The following is a 17,831-nucleotide window of genomic DNA, read 5'->3' on the forward strand; positions in this document are numbered from 1 at the left end:
GTAGCGTACAGTCCATTGAGCAAAGCTATTTGGTTTGGTCATTTGTGGGGGTTCGTAACTACCTTTCGCAGACGAACTAGTCATGTGATCCATCGTTAATATAGAAATACAGTTCAGAGCAGCTTTAAAGCTTTCTTGTGTTTTTTGCCCCGTATGACTTGTTTTTGTGACCATGTTTGCAGATCTTGGCGACCACTTGCAGACTACAAAATGATTAACAATGATAATGATGGAAAAAAAGACTGTGAAATTACAACCCAAGTAGGAAATGAAATGGAATTTCCCTTAAAATCTCCAGAGGCGTCAGGTACCTTTAATGATGAAGGCCTCGGCCAGCAGGCGGAGGTGGTAGGTCGGCTGCTCGTCCCGCGTCAGCTCCTCCAGCCCCACCCGGGCACACATTCCCTGGGCGTCCCGGTAGTGACCTAGCACATAGTTGACTTTGGCCATCAGCAGCAGAGCCTCGTTCAGGTACCTGGGCTGGAGGACGAGAGGAAACCAAATGGTTTGGCAATAACGGACGAAAAGGACGATATTTGTTTTCACAGCTTCCTGTGCTCTGTGTCACAACACTTTCAGTCCTCCATTTATTTAGTTGTATGAAGAAACTCGAGGGAAGAAACTGACTGTGAGGCGGCCTCGGCTGAGGATGGTGTCGAGGTGGCCTTTGGCCCGGCTCAGTCTGGGCTGGGTCTTCTCCATCAGAGGCGTGGAGCTCCGTAAGAGGTCCATGTTGTCCTGCAGGCACTCCTCCAGCAGCGCCTCCGCCATCAGCAGCGTCCCATAGTCATCTAGTGGGTGGGTTTGAGAAAGTAAACTGAGTTTTTTTGGAGTATAGGTCTGAGCTCCGGGTCAAAGGTCATATGTTTCTGTCGCCAAAGCAAACCTCACTTAAAAACAGCATTTCCCACCGGTTCAGTTAAAGGGATTCAAATAGAGTGTCTATTTAGAAGCAACATTTTCCATTTCCCTCATACTTTCCTCAAATAGCTTTAACATTGCAATCATACAATAAGCACTCCACGTCCACCTCCACTAAAGATATTCAAGTTTACTCTTACGGTAAACCATCTGTTCAGACGGGGCCTTCAGAGTCCAGGAGTAAACCTTGTTTTTTGTGTACACACACGATTAAAGCCTTCCTGTTTAGCTTTTTCATTCTGTGTGTGTGTGTGTTCTGACGCCAACTCTGTGAGCAGTGTTTATTTCCTGATAGACTTGACATATTTGCCAGTTGGTTTTATCAGCACAGCAAAGGCTGGACCTATCAGCGAGGGGAAGGTGAGGGATAAACAGCAGGACATGTCCCAGCCCCGAAGAGCTATTTAATGATTTCACACAAGTTTGAGCAAAGACTGTGGGAAGAGTCGGCGTTGCAATGAGTAACCGAGAGGTAACGACGTTGTTGGGACTGTTTGGGATCAAACATTCTTGTGTCGAAGCAAGAAGACAGATGAAGTATTCAAATAAAATCTGTTTTCTCAACCGTTCTTTCATCTGTGATGCTGTTTTCCACGAGTCATTTTGTGACACATCGTTGTAGCTATAGCACCAAACAGCAGACAGACGAAAGTTGGAGACTCTATCTGTTGAACACAGTGGAACATTAACAGCTAAAGAGTCAGATATTTCCCTCAGGAGTTGGTGGGGTCCAAAACTGAGCTGAAACATTCAGGCGAACAGAAACGTTTGAAGGCTGAAAATGAGTGCCCTTTAACTGCTGGGTGTGTAAATTAGCAGCTGCTTGCTAACACGTTAGCTGCTGTTTGCTAACACGTGAGCTGCATAGACTTGAAAGGTGATGCTGTGTCAATGCTGTGTTTGCCCGAAGTTTGCGTTTTCGCGTTTCTGCGTCGGCCACCGTAGTTCTACACGCTTTGGCACATGGGAGAAGTTCCAGTTGGTTGCAATCTGCAATCTCACCACTAGTTGCCGCCAGATCCTACACACTAGACATTTAAACCAAAATGGCCACATCATTTTCTTTTTTTTTTTAAAGTTAGTTAATTCTTCACTTGTCTGTAGATTTCCTTTCCCTGATCGTTTTACTGAGCTTGAAAGGTACCCTGTGGAGTTGTAGCTGTGGTGGAGTTAAAGTCCGTGAATGAAACGTACTGCGCGTACACAGAAGAGGACCGCTAGCTCGAGAACATGGAGGTCAACACCGGAGCTTTAAAACTCTCAAAAGAAATTAGCGGTTTTTGCAAATGCTTAACGAGGATGGAAATGCCTTCAACATGTTAAGTGGACCTCAAAACAACAAACACAATTTAACATACATATTTTTGGTTTGCAAGAAAACTCAACAGGGTACCGAGTGTTTTACATCAGACTCCCAGAACAAATCCAGAGGACTGCACATCTGACCTCGGTATCCTAAATGGCAGCGACCGTTGTGTCTTTGCCACGACTACATTTGATTTCTCCCCTGAAGATTGTTGACAAGCGGTGCACATGTCTTACATCACCTAACTTTAAATGATCCAAAGTAAAATCCTTCAAACAGCAAGAGACCTATAGAACGCAGAGTGCACCACTGAAGGCTGTGTTTTACCGCTTTATACTCAAGTGGATTTTTACCACCAAGTTGAATTCCACATTACGTATTACACGGCCGGGATATTCCCCTCTTCTAATCTAAACGACCTCTCTCTGTGCACACTCACTTGTCAGATCAGCTCATGTGAGCCATGCGTGCACACAAGTAATACCACATTGATTTCTGACACTTCAGTGCATGTGCATGGCAGGGGAGAAAAACATGAAAGGTTTGCACCATCAGCCAATCAGTCCAATAGTGGACTTGCAGGCGAGTCACCTGAACCCATATGGACTCTGCTGAGATGAGAAGGTGGAGGCAGGTGCATGAGCGACTTAGCAATGCTTCATGAGGCGCACAGTGATAAGTGTGTTTGCATTTCTTTGAGCACACCTGGAGTGATTTCAAGGGTACAGGCAGGCAGCGAGGAGTCCAGCGGGAAACCTTGTTTTGCGTAAGATATTATAGCACGGAGGGCTGGAGGGGCCACACGCGCTCTTTTACTGTGTACACTGTAAACTTCCAGGGAGTGACAACTTCTTATTCTCATACATTTGCTGAGGAAACCTTTAGCCACTCTATCGTGCTGCGAGTCCAAAGTCCAGCCTGTGTAGAGTGCAAAACATATCCATCCTTGACGAACTTCCGGAAACTTCCAAGAAAGATTTTAGCCTCAAGCGTCACCCCCCCCCCCTCCTCTCCTTCCAGGTGCACAGCCACCTCACCGTCCTCGTGGATCCGTGCCACCTTCATCTGGTCGATGATCATCGGCATCTTGTCCCACTGGCACTCGGCCCGGTAGCGCTCCAGCTCCGCTTCCAGGCGCACCTGGGTGAAGGAGATCCGCGATGCCATCGGCGTTCTGTCCCGGTGGTGACTGTACTCCCCGGACACGATGGGAGTGACCGCGGACTGCCAGTAGAAATAAATGTGTAATCTTTGAGTGCGATGCGGAGGAGGAGGAGGAGGAGGAGGAGGAGGAGGAGGAGGAGGAGGAGGAGGAGGAGGAGGAGGAGGAGGAGGAGGAGGAGGGGGGGGTACTACAGGCACAACGGGTCATAAAGGGCAAAACCCAAAGCGCAAACTGTTTTTTTTTATTTCATTTTCAATATTAGAATGTGCTTCACTGTTAAATGTTGTTATTATAATAACTAATTAATTAATTTGTAATAAAATAGTCAGTCTTCATTTAACAAAGAAACCTCTGCAACATTCAGAAAGTAAACTTTTCCTGTGTGAACCCTCTTAACTTACTTCACTGTCATCTGGCAGCACTTTACAATGCAAACTATTGAAGGTGCTGTTGTGCATACATCCTTTTGTCTTGGCAATGCATGAGTCGGTAAAGGTTCATTGCAAACGCGCGTGGCGTTTTGACAGGGCTTGATCTGCAGCTGTTGGAAGTAAACGGAATGGCGTCCTCCTCTAAACAGCCACGTCCTTAATTCCTCCCGCTGACACTTTAACTGGATCAGGGATGGCTTACGAAGAAAGCTTCAGGCCACTCGTCCACAGCAAAGTGCAGCAGAACATGCTGCACCCCCCCCCCCCCCCTTTGAACGACTTCATTGGAGAAAAATAAAACAATTTGTAATTGCTTGCCTTGCACCCTGATCTGGGTTCAGCGGCATTGGCAGGCTGGCTCAGTTACAACACAAGACATATGTCAGCTATTGCACCGTGACATGTAATTGCACTGTATCAAGGTTGAACAAACAGAGAGAGAACAAAAATATGTTTGTGCTTCAGGTCACACCAACCTGCGATCTTAAATGGGAGGGAAAGTTGTGAACAAGTTAAGGGATTAAAGGGAAAACATCCACACGACTCCATCACTATTTTAACCAACAATTAACATTTGTCTTATCACCCACAGCACAGGGTGTAATGTACCGGGGAGAGACGGGCCACTGCCTACTGAGGGGTTTAAATGAGAGTCTATCATCAGCTACTGTATGACATGAAAACAACAAAACCTCAAGCCTTCTGAACAGAGATTTAGCAGCGTCACTTTCTCTCCGGAAACTTGACATTTGCTTGACACAAATCGACGCTTCTCCTTCCCCCTCAGTTAGCTACACCACACAGCGTGTTCCCGTGCTGTGATGATCTGACAGCTGAGCGGCTGTCAATGGGCTATTCCCCCCCCCCCCCCCCCCACTGCTGACGAAATAAAAGAGTCACCGCAAAGGTTTATTCTCTGTCAAGATAGGCGTCGCACTGTAAACTACCTAGTCCCATGTGTAAAGTAAAGTAACGTACAATTTAAATGACATCACGATAATGCCAATATTTTGTCAAATAACCCAAATGTTAGCTTGTGTTATTGATTTACTCAAGACGTTTTGCAACCCTGCGTACGGCCATCCTATGAAACAGGAAGCGCACGTGTGTTACCTAATTAAAGGCTTTTCTAGGTATTATAGCTGTATAATAATCTAAACATAATGTTGGAACATGTAGTGAGTATAATACAATTGCAATACAGTCGTAGACGGATAAAATAAGAACGTAGTCTGTCTAGCGAGATATTAAAATGAACGGCTTACTGTTGATGGAGTACGTCCTCTCGCTTCAGTTATATACTCTTCGACTACTTTAACCAATCATAATGAGCTGTCGTGTCGAAGTGGAGCTACGGCAAGCCGCTTGGTCCTTGAAGGCTGCGACTCATCATTGTTGCCTGCAGCCAACGAGTAAAAAAACATAACTGTCCACGGAGTCAAGTGAAGATACACGTCATTTTTCACGTAAGTATTCAAACGACCATTCAAATACTGATACCACTGAATGTCTTGCATGGTTTGTACAATTAACAGTTCATGGTATTTAACGCAGTCCTGAAATGAAGCTTCACGCTAGCAAATCTTATTACAGCCTTTTTGCTAACATGAACTTCTGGTGTTTCTTAACATAACGTTAGTTATTTAACCCTGTGGTTCATACACTACGTATCTTCATGTGCTAATACTCAGAAATTAAATATCAATATTCAGCCCATTGTTTTACGGAGGTGGTCAATGTATTTTCCTCCGAACAACGTTTCCATATGGCTGAATGTGTCAAACGTTACAGACTCTTGATTTACAATCACGGCTTTACAAATGTTGTCTGTTGACAATATGGCGCGTAGTTAAATCGGTAGAGCCAGCGTTCTAAACGTGTGTAGTGCAGCTCTAACATGGTGTCAAAAGGAGAAACCAGATATGTATTAATGGGGCTTATTTAGCAACAGTTGTATGAATGAACAGTGTGAGGGCAAGCTGAAGGTGGAAGAGTAGAAACAAATGTGTAAATTCAGTGTATGTAAACAGGATACGTAAGATGTGATGTTCACCAAAACATGTTTCAGTGAATAACTTGTCTGTCTGTCTGTGTGCCCAGCAGTATGAGGAGTGGCAGGAGCAGTGTGCAGTGGGGGGGTCTGCTGGTCCTCCTGTCCGGATGTCTGCTGCGTGTCCACTCTCAGGTGGACCCCGTCGTGGTGAGTGCGGCTCACATCTCCGGTCACGGTCGCCTGGACAAGAACATGATCCAGGACAAAGAGTGAGTGTCACCTCCGCACTCACACAAGTTCTCGGTGCTGTGGATGTACGACTCAGGACTTATTTGCACAGAGTGTTGAACTTTGAACATGGTCTCACACACACACACACACACACGCTCCGTGTCATCTGTGGTTTTTGACGGCTCTCTTTGCCTCCCAGCCACATCATGCAGCATTTCGAGGGAGTGATGGACCAACCAGAGAAGGACATGACACCACAGGAGCTCCAGCTGCACTATTTCAAGATGCACGACTACGATGGCAACAACCTGCTGGATGGGCTGGAGCTCGCCACAGCTATCACGCATGTACACAAAGAGGTAGGTTTTTATATATATATATATATGTGTGTGTGTGTGTGTGTGTGTGCGTGTGTGCGTGTGTGCGTGTGTGTGTGTGTGGGTAGTTTATTCATTTTTGGGGTTTGAACATAATGTAGTAAACACTATTTTCCTACTTTTCTGAATATCAAACATTTAAAAAAATGCTTTTAAATGGTAAATGGACTGTACTTGTATAAAACTCCGACCACTCAAAGCTCTTACTCTAACACTTAACACATGTCATCATTCACCCATTCACACACTGATGGACATTCTACCATGCAAGGTGCCACCTGCCCATCAGGACTAACTGACATTCATACTACATTCGCACAGCGCAGGAACAGTCTATTGGAGCAATTTGTGGTTAAGTGTCTTGCCCAAGGACACAGCGGCATGGACCAGCGGAACCGAACCTCTGGTCCATAGTTACTACCGAACTAACGCAGTGAACTCCTCGACAGTCGGGGCCTTACTTTTAGGCTGGGTTGCACCAACAAACATTCATTGAAGCTAAGATTAGCTTTAAGTTGAGCAAAACTAAGGTTTAAAACAAGTAAATCCAGATTAAGCAGAGGTCTGTTGCACCATGAAAAACTAATATCTGTTTCGTATATCTAAATTCAAACCAAACTTAAATAGAGTTCAGTCGATATGATGCCTGCTCTCCCAAATTTACTTAAATAAATATATGTGTGTTCTGTCAGGACCAAGTAAGGCTCAACTTTTGGCTGCTCTGCGCCTTTTAACAAAACATGACATTGTTTGGAAAAATAATAAATGAAAAGGGAAAAGACAATTAGTTACTTTTGATGACTCTAATTTCTCCTCCTTTGAGAAGAAACTTGCAGGCAGAATTAATAAAGCAATATAGCCAAACTAGAAAATGCATTTCCTGCTGAAAATGCGTTGGAATGCTGAAAGCTGAAATGAATCTCAAAAACATTGCTGAAAATAGATATCCAATTTTTAAAAAATTGCAAAAAGCTTAATAATTCAAAAAGTTGAAAGATTACAAATATGAAGTCATATCACCCCTCTCCTGAAAGAGCTGAACATTTTGATATTCGAACGGTTTCTGTAGCTTAAAAGAATTCCAGCGGTAGTGATATTTGTTGTAGAAGTTGTAGTAGAAGTATTATTAGCAGTATAAGTATTGGTAGCATTTGAATAAGTACTAGCTGTAGCAGTAGTGATATTTGTAGTAGCAGTAGTAGTAGAAGTTGTAGTCGAAGTATTAGTAATTAGAAGAAATAGTAGTAGTATCAGTAGTCGTAGTAGTGGTCGTAGTATTTTATATAACAGTAGTAGTAGTAGTAGTAGTGTAATAAGTAGTAATAGTAAAGTCAGTTTTTGAAGTAGTAGTAGTACTAGTAGCAGTCATACTAATAGCTGTAGTAGTATTAGTACTGGTTATTAGTACTGGTAGTAGCAGGAATAGCAGTATTAGCAGTTGTGGTATCAGTAATAATAGTAGTGGTAGTAATAGCAGTAGTGGTAGTAATAATATTCATGGTAGCAGTAATAGCAGTAGTAGTAATAGTAGCAACAGCAAAAGTTGTAGTAGTAGTAATAATAGAAATATTAGCAGTAGTAGTAGGAGCATTCATTATTTCAACAAAAAAGCCTAATTTTGAGCTAAACGTTTAAATACAGTTAATCCATGAGGCGTTTATTTTGAAAGGGAGGGGGAGAGGAGACAGAATCATCATGTTTGACACGCATAAACAGAGGTTATTAAATGACAGGCTTCATCACAAGCAGTTCAGTTAGAATTCACTCTCTGGGGCTTTTATTTTGAAATGGGGTGTGGGGGAGAAGGGGAGAGGAGACAGAATCATAATGTTAGATAAACACAAACCGGTTATTAAATGACAGGCTCGTCACAAGCATTTCAGTTAGGATTCATTCTGTGGGGCTTTTATTTTAAAATGGTGTGTGTGGGGGGGGGGAAAGATAGAAATGGGGTACCGTGTTCTGTGGAAGATGTTTTTGAAGCAAAATTTAACATTGGTCTCTATGGAGCAGAAAGTTGGTTTTCCTCTCAATTAACGGCTTCCGTGTCAAATGTGGAAATCTGTGGGATTCCACAGTCATTTTTCTACGACAAGGACAATATTAGCTACTTCTACATCCAGAAATTATACATGAAGAGTGAAGATTGTGGACACAGTGGCAAAACACAAATGTTTTTTTCACAAGAATCTCAAGCTGCTCTTCACTCTAGCGGTGACATCATGCACTCTAAGCTGCGCAATGCACACCCATTATAAAGTCAGAAAAGGGCTGAAAAATCATAAAAGTTAAATTGCTGCAGTTCAAAAAGTTTAAAAGATATCGGAAAGCTGAATTACGCGGCAACATTTGAAAGTTGAAATGGTGTCTGCAGCTGAAAGTATGAGGAAGAAGAAGGCTTTGAAAGTTGAAGAATAACAGGATTTGAAGATGTTCTCCATAGAGATCCCATTCAAAAGAAAATTGCAAAAAGCTTAATTCAAAAAGTTTAAAGATTACAAATATGAAAAGTCGAAGCACCCCTCTCCTGAAAGAGCTGAACATTTTGATATTTGAACAATTTCTGTAGCTTAAACAAATTTCAGAAGGAGTGATATTTGTAGTAATAGTAGTAGAAGTCGTAGTTGAAGTATCATGAGTAGTAGAAGTATTAGTATTTAGAAGAAGTATCAGTATTTAGAAGAAGTAGTAGCCTAGTATCAGTAGTAGTAATAGCTGTAGTAGTGGTCGTAGTCTTTAATATAACAGTAGTAGTAGTAGTGGTGGTAGTAGTAGTAGTAGTAGTAAAAGTAATGGCAGTATTAGAAGTAGCAGTAGTAGTAGTACTAGTAGCAGTCGTACTAATAGCTGCAGTAGTATTAGTACTGGTAGTAGCATGAATAGCAGTTGTAGTATAAGTAATAGTAGTAGTGGTAGTAATAGCAGTAGTGGTAGTGATAATATTGATGGTAGCAGTAATAGCACTAGTAATAGTAGCAACAGCAAAAGTTGTAGTAGAAGTAGTAGCAGCAGTAGTAGTAATACTAGAAATATTAGCAGTAGTAGTAGTTGTCGCAGTATTAGTAAGAGCATTCATTATTTCAACAAAAAGCCTAATTTTGAGCTTAATATTTACATACAGTTAATCCATGGGGCTTTTATTTTGAAAGGGTGGGGCTGGGTGGGGGAGGGAGGTGGAGAGGAGACATAATCATAATATTTGACACATAAACAGAGGTTATTAAATGACAGGCTCATCACAAGCATTTCAGTTAGGATTCATTCTGTGGGGCTTTTATTTTGAAATGGCGTGTGTGTGGGGGGGGGGGGGGTGGAGGAGGGGGGAAAGACCTCTAAAGAGCCCTAAGACCTGAATGACTGTATGAGAGAGACACAGAGAGAGAGGGAGAGGAGTGTATGTGCGCGTGTGTCTGTGACTCTGTGTGTTTATCAACATCACTAATTGGCTCAATCGCGAACACCTGTGTGCCTGAAGCCATTTGAAAATATTCTCCATAGAGATCCCATTGAAAATAAAAAGCTTAATAATTCAAAAAGTTTAAAGGTTAGAAATATAAAGAGTCATAGCAGACCTCTGGTGAAAGAGCTGAACATTTTGATAGTTGAATGGTTTCTGTAGCTTAAAAAATGAAGGAGGAGAAGCGGTGCGACGGAAGAAATAGAAGTTGAATAAAGATTCGAAGAACAAATGTTGGAATGCTTAACAGCATTCGTCATAAAACTCGTTTTATTGAGTCCATCCGTTAACCTTATTTGAGAAACTTGATTATTTTGCTCAGTCCATCTCAAGAAGGCAGACATTTAAAAAGTTCAACCACCTTGAGTGTAACTTTAAAAACTGGATCACAGTTTGAATTGGAGTTTAAAGTTTTGGTGCAACAGAATTTAATTTCATCTGGTTTTAGAGTAAAAACTAAATCGTAATAGTTCTTCATTTGAAGCTGGTTTTAAAGTGTGGTGCAACATGATTTAAAGTTGAACCACATTTAATCAGGTTCTTGTTTGAGTTGACAGACAGGCCCGATGTCTCTCTTTGCGTTTGTCCGATCTAAACACAAAGCCTCAGTGGGAGAGGAAAAGTAAAGATGGAGACGGCCGAGCACGACGCCAAACTAAACGGAGACTAAAATAACTTAACTGGCTCATCCAAAAAGCCAATGTATAACATCTGTTGCTGTCCCACGTGCACACATGAATGTTTTCCTCTTGCTCTTCTTCCTCAGGAGAGAGGAGAGCACAGCCAGCCGATGAAAGAGGACGACCTCATCTCTCTCATCGACGATGTGCTGAGGGACGATGACAAAAACAACGACGGTTACATAGATTACGCAGAGTTCGCCAAGTCGCTGGAGTGACATGTCGCCTGAGCGCTGACATCCTTCGTGTCCACAACGTCAACAACAACATCAACAACAACAACAAGCTCTCTGCAGATGAGGAGGCGAACTGAAAATCTGCCACTAAGCGGTCTAGGAAACCATCGTTTAATCTCTGCTTTCCCTCTCACAGGCGGTCAATCAGGGTCATTGCTCTTTCTTTTTCATTCGCTGTCCAAGCTGGGAGCAGAGACACCGGTTATGCCAGTAATTTACTTAGCAACAACACAGGGAGGAAAACAAAATTGGCATTTCAAAATAACAAAAACCTTGCTCTGGTAGGTTCCTTGCCTTTTTTATTTTTAAAGGTTCACCCAATATCACGAAGAGACACAGTTTTCTACTCAACGTATCTGACCGTGGATATGTACTTTCATTGTGTTCGGTGAGCTCTTATACGAGTGATAATCCCAATACTTTCCTTGGGTACTAGTACGACTACCAGTGACGTGGTAGCAGAGCTTTCAGTGGCGGGTAATACGAACCCAAACTCTCTGCCTTTAAACGTACAGGAGCTCTAGAGTGTGTTTCAATTCACACCGGTAGCCCGAGAGCATCTCAACCGAATGTCACTATAATGGACCACAGTTTCCATTTGGAACCGGTGAAGTGTGCACACACCCGCTGACACACTGTCGCTGTGGACCAACCCATTCCCTCTGTCAATCCATTTCATTGTTTTTGATGTGATAACGGTAAAGTGGCCTTGACTTGCTCAGCTGTACAATAGCCTGATAGTGTGTGTGTGTGTGTCGAGAGAGTAGAAGAAGTTTTGTTTTTGGGGTGGCGTGCAAAACAACTCACCGTTGAATGTCGTTTGTGAAGATTACCACATTTATTTGAGCCAAATCGCCGCCGTCTTCACTGTCACCTGCGAGCCAGCTGAGCCGCGACATGAATCTGACGTCAGAGTGAATGTAACGCCGCGCCGCTGACTCGTGATCACTGGATAAGCTTGACTGGAAAGCACACCACTGCAGTCGTTTAATAAGCTGACTCAGCTTCGTGTCGTAAACCTCGACAACCGTTTGCTTCAAATCATTAGCTGCCTTTTTAAAACGGATCGAACATGTCTGGTCTCTTCTGTGTTTGTTGAATCCATCTCTGTATGATGGATGGATGAATTCCATATTTGTGCCATCCTTGATTCTTCAATCAGTTCAGGTTGTTGATTATCATAAAGGGAAAAAAACAACTGGAAGCAAAACAGATGCAAACTGCGTTGTTTGTGGAATGTGAGATATTAAAAAGTGTAATCTACAGATTGTGATGTTTTTATTGTCATGGGTTGTGGTGTGTGATGTCCTGCATTCATGAAATCACTTCTTAAAGGCATTGGGAGGAAGAAAAAGATTTGTAATCTTTATTTTTTAGATGTACTGAAAAAGGTTTTTGTACAGTGATATAAATTGCAGAAATTGACATTGCACCTAAAGCGAGTAGGATTGTGCACATGCAGCAGATGAAAGACAAAACATTTTGACTTTGCTTTAAATTGTAATGAAGAAAACGACAAAGTATGTCCACTGATGTGTGAGACCGGCCCACAGAGCACTCACTACCAATGTTAGTGGCTGTAGGAGAACAAACGATGTTAAGAGTAGGGTTGCTTTAAATCTGTCCTCTGTACTCGCACAGTCACAACAATGTGCGTGTGAATGTAAAACAAGGTGGCCGTGCATGATCACTCGATTTTCTTTTTTAGAATTAGCCTCTGTTCCTCTCAGCTCCAGTGCGAGGCGGGGTCCAGAGGCTGCATGGGGGCCAGGGAGAACATGGGCGAGGCGAGGCCGCTCCTCAGCGGGCTGTACCAGTCCTCTGGCTGTGGCGGGACGCTGGGGCAGGGGCACGAGCCCACCGGGCCCGGGGGGCGGGAGTACGCCCCAGAGGACAGCATGGGGGGGAGGCAGGGGATGTGAGCCAGCGGCTGGGTGTAGTACTGCCGAGTCATGCCGCCCAGCAGCGCCCTGTGGCCCGGCATCACACCCACCGGGACAAGTTTGTGGGAGGACCGCTCCTGCTTCCGCTGTTTGGCTCTTCTGTTCTGAAACCAAACCTGCTGGGACAAGGACAGGTTAGAGACATGGACAGGTTAGAGACGAGGATGGGATACAGACAAGGGACAGACAGGTTAGGGATGAGGACAGGATACAGACAAGCACAGACAGGTTAGAGACATGGACAGGATACAGACGAGGACAGGTTAGAGACATGGACAGGATACAGACGAGGACAGGTTAGAGACATGGACAGGATACGGACATGGACAGGTTAGGGACGAGGACAGGTTAGATGGGTTCAGCAAAAGAGACATTTAAATCCTTGACTTGTTTCGGCATTGAAGCAAAGCAACACATCTGATACCACTGACACCACCACACCGCATGTGTTCAGGGAAAGGGAACCTCCTCATTATTTACCTGAGATGTGATTTAAAAGTAAAATAATAATTGCCTAAATATTGCAGACGTTGCCACATTGTCTCTGCTTACATTTCAAAATAAAATGCAGAACAGTGCTTCCAAGTAAAGTGGGACAACTTTATACGGTAAGTATGTTTCATGCAGCATTTCTGCAGTATTGTACTTTTCATTTAAAAGTGGACAACAGGGACAAAGTGAAGGACAGTGTGCGGTAATTGAAATGCAAAGTCAAACCTTCACTTTTAAGAAGCTGGAACCAGTGAATTGTTTGGATCTTATTGTTTATAAGGGGAATTACAGGTAATAAATGATAAAAACATGAAGTCATTTTCTGATGATCGACTAATCAACAGTTTCAGCACATCTGGATTGCATGTTATAGCCAGATGTGCTAACGTTTTCTAGGGTATCTCCATTTGACAATAACACAATGCGTCTATGTTTCTATTAATGCATTCTGCAGTGTTGAGTCCCTGCGAAGCTGAAATCACAGATCTACTAATAGACGTTTAAATGAAGTGAGTGGTTTTGGGATCCTTCCCTCTGAGTATCAGCGTGACCTCGTGACTTTTGGGAGATCTTAGTCTGAAGGCCGTCCCACCTGAATGCGGGCCTCGTTGAGCTTGGTGATGCGAGCCAGCTCCTCTCTGTAGTAGATGTCAGGGTACTGGTTTTGTCCAAAGGCCACCTCCAGCTGCTCCAGCTGCTTGTGGCTGAAGGTGGTGCGGTGTCGTCTCCTGGCCGGCGACGGGTAGGCCCGGCTCCGCCTGCCGAGGCCGACGCCCATGGAGGTCTCATGCACCTTCCTCGCCGACCCTCCTATATCTGTTTTCAGGAGGAAGAGTAAGAGTTGTTGGGGCTTTGCGTGGCCTCTGAAAAGAATTTTTGGAGGACAATTCTCCGGCTCCTGTTTCCTGAGTTCTTGGCATCAAACAAAAAAAATGGGGGGAAAAGTGGCGGAAAAACACTTGTGAGAGCTCATTTAACCAAATGAGTGTCTCAAAAAAAGAGGGATTACGCTGACTTCATGGTTCCCACTGCCACCAAGCAACCCGAGAGCCACGGAGCTTTAGCTGCCAAAGACAAAACTCGTGAGAAAACGATACCAGAAACTGGGGGATTTGACTGAGATTATTTCCACAAAGTGACTAATCTGACAAATTGGAGTTGACCTCGTCCGTTCACATCACGGCGGTTAGAGACGAGACAGAGGAGGCTGATTTGATGATGGGTATTAAAGGTGTAGTCTCGCTCACAAAGGTTCCTACTCTCTTAACTATTTTTACCAAACCTGGTTACATATTCACAGTTTAACACTCATCCTTTGATTACTGTTATGAAGGTAAACACTTTAAATTGCTACATGGCAATTAATACACTATTAGGATCAGACCAATAGGAAGTAAAGTCGTTTTAGGGCTAAAAGTTTCATTCTAAAGCAGCCACCAGACACCATTGTATGCTGATATTAGCAGATATTAGTTCAATTTCACAATTCTGATCTTAAACCATCAAAAAAACACATAAATACCTTTTAGACCAGCATGCAACACTGTAACTATATATTGTTTGAACTGTATCGGAGACACTGCATTCAAGTAAATTTAATAATTGAATTATGAAATATTGCTGAAAACTTGCCAAGAGACCTTTGCTGCAGGTTGCCGTGTTGTCGAGGGAAACGCCATCATAATACAAACGTCTTATTCTTTTGGGACATGAACTCACCTGCAGTGGAGCTGACGGTAGCCATGTCAGAGTAAACCTCGGCACAGTCCTGGTGGCTCCTCACTGCGCCTCCTGCTGCCTTTACCTGGGCCATCACTGCAGCTCTGCTCCCACCGTCTGAGCCCCCGCACGGACACAACTCCCCATGAAGCCACATGCCGGGCCCATGTCCCACCCACCTCGGTGTACCCTTACCGGCACCTTTACAAACCTTTACAGTGGGCTGCTTACTGCGACTCCCTCTGCAGAATGCCTTTTTGAGAAAACCCATGCTGGTGGTATATTTATAGAAATACATCACGTCTGGACAAGTTTATGAAACATTGATATTTCTTCCTGATAGATTGTTCAACATCTGTACAAAGGGAGCTTTGTTTTGATCCATTTTCCATATAAAACAAATTGCATTTATCGCTGGTTTTAAATTCAGCCTGAAAGAAACAAACGAGTAAAAAAATGTAGGCCAAAACACAAAGCCTGTGAATTCATATGTGTAAACACTGCCAATCAATGCCTTGGTAATAATTAAATAAACAACCAAATATATACGACTACAACAGATAGAGGGACCATTCGGCTGCATATCGAGTACTTTTTTATACTTAAAGTGCATTTGATAGTACTTTTTCTTGAGTGCAGGTTTTTCTTTTGCAATGTGGTATTACCACTTAATCTGAGAGATGAACCTTAAAGGGACAGCTCACCCCACAGTCTCTGACCTGTTTCTCATTCTGGATTGTTTCGGTGTGAGTTGCCGAGTTTTGGAGGTATTGCCTTCTCTCCAGTATAACGGGACTATATGCAGTGGTGTATAAAGTACCGAAAAGCCATACTTGTGTAAAAGTAAAGATACTTTGCTGGAAAATGACTCCAGTAAAAGTCACCTATTAGAATACTACTTGAGTAAAAGTCTTAAAGTATCTGATATTTATTGTACTTAAGTATCAAAAGTAATTTTCTGATATTAAATGTATTTAAGTATTGAAAGTAAAAGTACAAGTAAATGCTGTTAATAAAAAAGCAAAGGGTCAGAATTTTGAGAATTATGAAGTTTATTCTTTTAAGTGCTGTGGCACCATGACCAAGGACATGGAACTGTGTTGAACATAATTGGGTTGGCTGTGATCCATCCAGGAGCAACAATGTTCAACATAATATATTGTACGTAAGTATACTTTTGCATCTACTATGAACTTATCATCATAATTCTCCGAAAAGCAATATGACACTATGAAGGAGTTGTAACAGTGCGTTTATAAGTATGCTCATTAGACTGGAGGATGTAGAGGACAAATGCATAATATTATGTTCAGCAAAAAATATCCACTTGATGCATCAGGTCAGTGTTTAGAGAAAGGACACCTGCCTTGTAAACTCCTGTGGGCCTGATTTGAACACAATAAAGGTTTTGCTCAAGCTGAATCTGCAATTGGGCGACTGCTACCATCATAACTCCATCTGATCATCCACAACATGACTCAAATATCAAAACATGATCAACACTAAAGCAGCACCGAAAGCAACAACCCAGTCATTACTTGAAACTGAAAAATGTCCTGTTCATCTTCAGAAGACAATTCTATTAGAATGTAAAGAAGTTACATTGTATTAGAATGTAAAGAAGTTACATTGTATTAGAATGTAAAGAAGTTACATTGTATTAGAATGTAGAGAAGTTACATTGTATTAGAATGTAAAGAAGTTACATTGTATTACAATGTAAAGAAGTTACATTGTATTAGAATGTAAAGAAGTTACATTGTATTAGAATGTAAAGAAGTTACATTCTAATAGAATGTAAAGAAGTTACATTGTATTAGAATGTAAAGAAGTTACATTGTATTACAATGTAAAGAAGTTACATTGTATTAGAATGTAAAGAAGTTACATTGTATTAGAATGTAAAGAAGTTACATTGTATTAGAATGTAAAGAAGTTACATTGTATTAGAATGTAAAGAAGTTACATTGTATTGGAATGTAAAGAAGCTACATTGTATTAGAATGTAAAGAAGTTACATTGTATTATAATGTAAAGAAGTTACATTGTATTAGAATGTAAAGAAGTTACATTGTATTAGAATGTAAAGAAGTTACATTCTAATACAATGTAAAGAAGTTACATTGTATTAGAATGTAAAGAAGATACATTGTATTAGAATGTAAAGAAGTTACATTGTGTTAGAATGTAAAGAAGTTACATTGTGTTAGAATGTAAAGAAGTTACATTGTATTAGAATGTAAAGAAGTTACATTCTAATAGAATGTAAAGAAGTTACATTGTATTAGAATGTAAAGAATTTACATTGTATTAGAATGTAAAGAAGTTACATTGTATTAGAATGTAAAGAAGTTACATTGTGTTAGAATGTAAAGAAGTTACATTGTATTAGAATGTAAAGAAGTTACATTGTATTAGAATGTAAAGAAGTTGCATTGTGTTAGAATATAAAGAAGTTACATTGTGTTAGAATGTAAAGAAGTTACATTGTATTAGAATGTAAAGAAGTTACATTGTATTAGAATGTAAAGAAGTTACATTGTATTAGAATGTAAAGAAGTTACATTGTGTTAGAATGTAAAGAAGTTACATTGTATTAGAATGTAAAGAAGTTACATTGTGTTAGAATGTAAAGAAGTTGCATTGTATTCGAATGTAACTTCTTTACATTCTAATATAATGTAATGAAGTTACATTGTATTAGAATGTAAAGAAGTTACATTGTGTTAGAATGTAAAGAAGTTACATTGTATTAGAATGTAAAGAAGTTACATTGTGTTAGAATGTAAAGAAGTTACATTGTATTAGAATGTAAAGAAGTTACATTGTATTAGAATGTAACTTCTTTACATTCTAATAGAATGTAAAGAAGTTACATTG

The 17,831-nt window shown here is 41.5% G+C and overlaps 3 protein-coding genes across 4 annotated transcripts in view; 1 reads left to right on the forward strand and 2 right to left on the reverse strand.

Annotated features, from left to right (window-relative positions):
- Positions 1-4,572, reverse strand: part of ttc7a (tetratricopeptide repeat domain 7A) — a gene marked incomplete at its 5' end in the record, with an annotated part of 48,896 nt that extends 44,324 nt beyond the window's left edge. The window contains 4 exons of the mRNA XM_079279978.1: positions 312-480; positions 628-791; positions 3,265-3,451; positions 4,516-4,572. Coding sequence (XP_079136104.1) covers positions 312-480; positions 628-791; positions 3,265-3,451; positions 4,516-4,572 — 577 coding nt within the window. The remainder of the gene's footprint in view (positions 1-311; positions 481-627; positions 792-3,264; positions 3,452-4,515) is intronic.
- A 608-nt stretch (positions 4,573-5,180) lies between these two features.
- mcfd2 (multiple coagulation factor deficiency 2, ER cargo receptor complex subunit) lies at positions 5,181-12,062 on the forward strand. 2 transcript variants are annotated; one of them, XM_079279634.1, is made up of 4 exons: positions 5,181-5,289; positions 5,927-6,085; positions 6,247-6,406; positions 10,648-12,062. In XM_079279634.1, the coding sequence occupies exons 2-4, from the start codon at positions 5,928-5,930 to the stop codon at positions 10,777-10,779; spliced, it is 450 nt and encodes a 149-aa protein (XP_079135760.1). In that variant the 5' UTR covers positions 5,181-5,289; position 5,927; the 3' UTR covers positions 10,780-12,062. The 2 variants fall into 2 exon arrangements, with proteins under 2 accessions (XP_079135760.1, XP_079135761.1); XM_079279635.1 differs by having other exon boundaries at positions 5,239-5,289; positions 5,924-6,085.
- A 461-nt stretch (positions 12,063-12,523) lies between these two features.
- Positions 12,524-15,128, reverse strand: prop1 (PROP paired-like homeobox 1; the record flags this gene model as incomplete). Its single annotated transcript, XM_079280677.1, is given in 4 exon segments — positions 12,524-12,856; positions 13,825-14,048; positions 14,952-15,080; positions 15,083-15,128. Coding segments are annotated over 4 exon segments (723 nt in total). The 5' UTR covers positions 15,120-15,128.
- Between the last annotated feature and the right edge of the window lie 2,703 nt (positions 15,129-17,831).

The sequence above is a fragment of the Melanostigma gelatinosum genome (genome assembly GCF_949748355.1).
Source record: "Melanostigma gelatinosum genome assembly, chromosome: 12".
Classification (NCBI taxonomy): domain Eukaryota; kingdom Metazoa; phylum Chordata; class Actinopteri; order Perciformes; family Zoarcidae; genus Melanostigma; species Melanostigma gelatinosum.